Source organism: Amphiura filiformis, chromosome 15, assembly GCF_039555335.1.
Source record: "Amphiura filiformis chromosome 15, Afil_fr2py, whole genome shotgun sequence".
Classification (NCBI taxonomy): domain Eukaryota; kingdom Metazoa; phylum Echinodermata; class Ophiuroidea; order Amphilepidida; family Amphiuridae; genus Amphiura; species Amphiura filiformis.
The window spans coordinates 3448948-3456038 of record NC_092642.1 but is presented as its reverse complement, the minus strand read 5'-3'; the positions used below and the strand labels follow the sequence as shown (position 1 = coordinate 3456038).

General features: G+C 37.0%; 1 protein-coding gene across 1 annotated transcript; it reads left to right on the top strand.

Moving 5' to 3' along the window:
• The first annotated feature begins 3125 nt into the window (after positions 1-3125).
• Positions 3126-3857, top strand: LOC140172072 (putative ammonium transporter 3). The gene has a single exon (XM_072195419.1). It carries the CDS (start codon positions 3126-3128, stop codon positions 3855-3857), a length of 732 nt encoding a protein of 243 aa, XP_072051520.1.
• The last annotated feature ends 3234 nt before the right edge of the window (positions 3858-7091 follow it).

The following is a 7091-nucleotide window of genomic DNA, read 5'->3' as shown; positions in this document are numbered from 1 at the left end:
TTCGGATATGTGTTGGAAACAAACCAATGAAATAATTGAATGAAACCTATTTATTTTTTCGATAGGTCGTCCTCGCATGAGGCTGATGTGCACCTTTATGGTGTGTACTTCATGAATTGAAAAAAAAAAAAAAAAAGACAAGTTGAATGGAATTTACACCCTACGTAACTTTATTCAAGAGAACCCGTAATCGTAATGTTTGTTTGTCGTCCATGTAAGGTCCTTGACCCAATCGACAGCCTTATCTCTAATTTTGCGTCATCAAAACTGAGATTTTGGTATCAGAAGAAAGCTCATAATAGTGAAATTTAACGTCCAATATATGTTTCGTTTAAATGGTGTGAATAAAAACGTAGTGATCGATTTGAGGTAACCACACCGCACACCAAAAGTACATATCCTATGGGCCATTGTTATACGTTTTTGCTTCTCTTATATCAAAACCGCTGGAGCAATGCAACTCAACATTTGGAAACATATTGTTTTCTTAATTCTTTCTTTCTTTTCTTCCTTAACCTTATGATTGTTTCGCAGCAAGCCCAGTAAACTTAGTTTTATCACGCTCTCTTTTTTCAGGGTCATCTTATGCATGCAAAATTATGTTAAATCATTATTGTTTATTTGCCTATAACATTTGCCCTGAGCCAAGTAAGCACTAAGAGACCACATATTTAAAGGGGTACCTATATTAAACACAAACACTTACCCCCTCCCACACACACACACACAAATGGGAATGCGTACATTGTATTCCGTCCTTTCAAAATAAAAATGTGTCTCATTTAACCTTCCACCTCCCCAAGGCAAAGCAATTTCCTTATATAGCTCGACTGATTCTGCTGATGAATTGATTTGCGCTTTCTGTGTGTAGCGAGCAACAAACCGCAGACATATAAAACGCATTTTGTTTAAAATAAATACGCCAATAGAAAATTTTGGTACTTCCCGAAAGCCTTTGCAAAATCAACCCTAAATACGTCATTCTTATGCGAACATCATTTACTCGGTGGTTACTGTGCATGCAGTTCAAGGCATGCGCGTATTTTTTTGGGGGGGGGGCTTTGGGGCGCCAGCCCCCCGGGGTAAAAGCAGGGGCGGCCAAAACGAAGGGGCGGCAAAAACAGGGGCGGCCAAAACGAAGGGGGCGGCAAAAAGAATTAGTAAACAAAAAAGGGCGGAAAAATTTGATAAAGGGTTGGGTCGGCCACGGTACGCCACTGCAAGTGATGTTTTTCGCAGTGACGTGATCATCGATGTGCACAATCGATAGCAAAAGATTATGGGAATGGTCTGATCTACAGTTCCATTGCACAACATTATGTGACACAACATAGGCGAATTTCCCTGAGCGCTTTTCTTGGAGTAAAATGAAACCCCAATTTTCCTACTACATTTTTGGTTCACATTGTTTTAATGTTAATATCGTAATTCTCCAAAATTAATCTGATGCAACGCCTGAAAGCTAAAAGCACTTAAATTAGGCGTTGCTGTATTTTGCTTTATTACCATTCTGACCTTGTAAATTATTGGCTGAGGTAGTTCTACAACATGAAGCTGCCAAACATTCTATAATTTGTATCGCATGGTGAGCTTGTTACTAAATTGATTTCGAATTTGCTATTAATAGCAGACTTAGCAAGCTTATGTGCCACTTGAAAAACCTTCCATCGTATGACAGTAATGCATTCTAGCCTGGATATAACATACAGATGGTCTTAATGTGTTGTGGATAAAATGCGCACGGTATTTTGAAAATTGAGTTATTTTCATCATCATAAAAAACCAAGTGTGGTATTACCTTACCTGTGTCTCATTTTAACAATTCCAACACCTTTAGTCTGATGGGGATTGTGTCGCATATCCCAGTGGGGCACAGGTTGATTTAACGTTGAATCGACGGTTGGAATGACTGTCATATCAGTTTTGAAAGTTTGCGTCAACAGCAAATTGCTTTCATTCATTGGTAATGTTATCTAAGGTATTTACAATGTAAAAAACTTACATGTAGTGTAATAATGTATACCCTCTTCATTCAATGACACTTTCAAATTTATTAATAATTATTCTCTCTTGTGTTAGACTGTGTTAAAGGAGACACCATCGTGAAATCCTATTGCTTTGTACATAGTCTCAATTCCAGTTATTTTTCCAATAGCCAATTTGCCTTTTTTTGGATATTTGTGAACGTTGATTCCCCTGATAAATAGATAAATAACTTTTGGAATTTTCTTACCATGAGGTATTTAATTTGTGGGATGCTTTGTGTTTTTCCACATTGAGTGCATAATCGTCCCTTCATGTCAGAGGGGCGGGATATTGAACAGCTAAATCCCGGCAAAAACAACCGATGTGATTAAGCGATCTACCACGAGTGACGTCATGCCAGCCGTCAGATTTTGATGGTCAGTTTGAAAGTATACCGTTAAAATTAATATGCTTGCACTATTCTGGTTCATATGTTAATAATTGATTCTTTAATGCACTGTTAGATAGTGAGAACCAATCATAACAAATGTTAAAAGAGTGCCAGGAGTGTAAAATTGTGTATCATTACACGGGCTTTTAATCTTTATGGCGCAGTGCTTTATGGCGCGTTCAAATCACGTAGAATTGATTCTTTTTCATTGCGGGTTGATGTGTTTATATTTGATTGGTTTTTACAAGATATTTACTAGTGACAATCTTGTTATAAAAATAGCAAAAGTCACAGGATTTTTTTTTTTCTCATTAATAAAATAGGCTAATGCGTATGATGCACGTTTACTGATGTTAATGCGTCTAATACATTCCCCTGCGTGGCTCGGAAATTAGACGCATCAAAATCTCAGTACACGGGCATTACTTTGTACAATTTCACTCTCAACAAGGAATGCACATTTATTAAGCTACAAACATTCTGGCCCCATTGCATGATGGGAAAGCTTCTATTTCTAATAGATACTTCTAAGTATAGATACTTCTACCGCCGACGTTCCATTTTTACAAAGGCAAGGCCATTGTTGAAATGCATTTATGTTTTTAACAACGTCGCGATTATTTTTAAGCTGAAATACTAAAGCGGGGGAGTGAAGTTGATCTATGTGTCTGAATATCATATCGACATTACCGTTAGCATCATTATCACGATGCCGAGTTTTAACATAGAAGACCTTCCTGTGTTACCACCTGATTTGGCTGATTCCGATAATATTATTGTCACAAATGTTTCTTTCCTCGTCACGAGATGGGACGACGCTACGTGGATTCTTACAAGCGCTTTTATCGTGTTTACGATGCAATCTGGTTTTGGATTGCTAGAATCTGGAAGCGTATCTCAAAAAAATGAAGTTAACATTATGGTTAAGAACTCTATTGATGTGCTCTTTGGTGGAATATCATACTGGATGTATGGTTATGGGCTAAGCTTTGGTGAAGATGAAGGTTCAAATTCCATATTTGGTATAGGACATTTTTTCGTTGACTCCGCATCTGATGGAGATGATTTGGGCCGCTTGTTCTCCCACTTTTTCTTCCACACGTCCTTCGCTACAACAGCAACAACTATTGTTAGCGGTGCGATGGCGGAAAGGACAAAGTTGGAATCTTATGTCGTGTTTTCTTTTGTAAATACTCTCGTGTATTGTATCCCAGCACATTGGATGTGGTCAACAGACGGATGGCTGCATCAACTTGGTGCCACTGATGTTGCAGGTGCGTCAACGGTTCATTTAGTTGGAGGAGTGACTGGACTTATTGCTACATTGATGTTGGGGCCAAGATCAACACGATTCATAGATGAAAAGGGGGAAAAGCAAGTGGAGACACGTACTATGAGTTCACCAACAAACGCAATATTTGGCATGTTTATGTTATGGTAAGTGTTAATATGATTGAGGAAAGCATATGTTAAACATTATGTTAATTTCGAATTTGGCAATCTGCAAACACGCTTTTTAGCCTGACTTGAATCTGGTTCCATCAGTATTAAGCGTGTCCCCTCATAAATTGAAACAAACCATAAAGTTGACAAAACGTATTTAGTATGCAATCAATATATCGGATGATATAACTGTTAGATAAAACAGTCATATAGGCAAGCATTTAGTCTTAAAAGGTTAGCATTTAATTGTAATGTTTAGGCCTATACATTAACAGATGAACGTACTAGTGTGATGCATAGCAATATCATACTGTAATATGGGCTTGATGTCGGATTTAATTATATTAAATATGACCTTTTCATATTCTGTTTGCAACTGTAGCATTTAAGATGTATTAACATCAAATACTAGCTTTCACGATCACTACTATAATAAGAACGCTTCATATATAAAGTGACCCTAATTTTTATGAGTATCCCTCAGAGAACATGAGAAATGGCAGTTTCTAGCCGCTAAACCATAGATGAACTCCTGGATGAGGCAGCTTTAATTAGCATGAGGCCGCATTGACATGTAAATAGCGTATTGTTATTTAAATTTGTGCCCAGACGTATTGAGGGCGACAGTCATGTTATCCAGACAGAGAATGTCTTGATGCGCCAGGCATGTCAAATTGCTGAGTGAATGTGTATAAATCCCCTTTCTGTATAGGTAATAAGCTAGTATATTTCGTGTTCCAGTTAAAAAAAAAAAAAAAAATAAGTATTATATTAAATATATTAAGTGTATAAACTTTGAAATTGACGTGAATTTGAAGTGCAGAGCTCCAAATCTAGCTAAATCGTGTAGTGTGAAATTATGCTGTGTGACCCCCTCTGCGTGGTAGAATTATATTCATAAAACATTGAATTTAACATATAATATGGGCAGCCAACCACGATTTATCAGCATTTAAAAGATATATTAATTAACAAAGATAAATAATCAATAATACAAATGACAATTTAACTAGTAAACAAGTCTGAAATCTTAAAATGTTGCCACGTGATTTCCCGAACACATGATATGTCAACATGTGACCATTATTCAGATTTACCGTAAGTATTTGGAGTATGGTGCACGGCTTGCAGGCAACTGTGTATTTCTTTACCTCCGTATAAAATCAATAATTCATGCTGGGAGCCAAGTAACATTCTGTCTGCTGAGTGCAGATTGGTATTTTATTTAAGTTGAGAGCATAATAGAAATACATAAAGACGAATAAGGCGCTATGATGGAAAGCTATGGAAGGTCAGGTCGGGTATCAAAGGTTATTGTAACTTTAAATACTACTTGTGTTTCACACCTTGCCTCTGTCACGTATTTCCTTCATATTATTGACCTCAAGTCCTAATTTTGACTTTGCTATTGCAAAATGTCATTTCATATCAAATTAGTAGACTTTCTTTGAAAAAACATATCACTGGTGCCTGATGGGAATACCCGTCCGCCATTTCATTAAACTGGATCGTTTTCGCATGGTTTGTGCCCAGATGTATTGGGGGCGTGCTATACTCTCATGGAACGGGCAAAGTTCGCAAAACTAACAACGTTGTTATTTGCCAATATCAATTAACATGATCCAAGGGGTCGAACATGAATTATTCATAACGGATCGATAACTGGCCTCACTTTCTAGCTAGTAAACCAGCGGAATTTTCATAGGTTTTGCGTTGCTAATAGAACAACCGTGAATTTAGTGTCACCCCCTTGGCTAAACTCAGTGTTGCCGTGCAACACACGCTTTCGAGCACCTTAAGAGTAGTATTGCGTACCAGTCAAAGAAAATCAAAAATAGTTGGCAGACTTCAAAAAATGGAATTTCTTCTTACTTTATATCAGGATGCAACTTTGGTCAAAGTCTACAAAAATCAAAATTATTTCATCACTGCACCTTCGTTACCATAGCAACGGCCAAAACATCAAAATGACAGGTTTTAGACTATTTCGGCACTTTTACAAGGCTAAAAAATAACAAGTTTCAGGATTCCCCATATAAAGGAAAAATAGAGGTAAACCTTGTGACTTCTACAACATAATTGGCAACATCTAAGCTTTCTAAAAATAGAGTTGTTTTAACAAACAGTCTGTCCTACTTGGGATATTCCATTGTTTCAAATAGGGGTGTTTTTCTTAATTTTTGACTTTCTGAAATATAGCAATATTCAATGAGCTGTAACCCCCAAAGTGGTGCTTTTTATATGTTATATTTTTTAGTGTGGCTGGACTAGATAGTACTGTACCCAAATTAATAAATAAAGGTTTTGGTAATTTTAATATAGGCAAACAGTGTTGCCATAAAAATAGGTATTTTTCCATAAAATAAGAGTTAGACCAGGTTAAAAATGTTACCACACATGAAAGGAAACATTCTCACATAGTTTTTCTGGACCAGTTTTTCATGAGCAACAAGAATTTATGAGGTAAAAAAAAACCCCATGTATCCTGAGAACTTCCTGTGAGGGCGCTTTATTCAAAATGGCTGCCAAAATCCAATGAAAAGCTACTATACGTTTAAAAAGATCGCATAAAAGATAAAAGTGACTAGATTTCGGATTTATATTGATGAAAGTAATGCATAACTAAGTCAAGGTATTAATAGAATGGTACCAACAGGTCACAGTTGGGAACGCTTTTCAAAATGGCCGCCAAAATCCAATGAAAAGCCTATATATGGTTAAATTAGTCACTTATGAGGTATGATTGCAGTGGCGTAACGTCATAGGGGCACGGGGTTACATGGCCCCCAATCGATCTGAATTTTAAAAATCCCATAGGAAAGTTGCCAAAAAACGGACTGCCACCCATATTGCTTCGTGCCCCCTCCCATATGATAACTGGTGCTACGCCACTCTATGATTGACCAGATTTTGGTTAAGCATTGATAGCAGTAATGTAAATCTACGTCAAGATATTAATAGGAAGGTGCCAGGAGGTCACAGCTGAGGGCACTTTTCAAAATGTCGGACCAACATAGTACACCGTTAAACTTAAAAATAATAGTCACTTAAAAAGAGGTATAATTGACCAAATCTTGAATTAATATTGATCCCAGTACAGTAAAATTAAGTCAATGTAATAATAGGAAGATACCGGGGGTCACAGTTGAGGTCGCCTTTCAAAATGGCCACCAAAAAGAGCTGCATGATATCAGCCACAAAGCCACAGATAAAAGTGTTAAGAAAGAAAGTT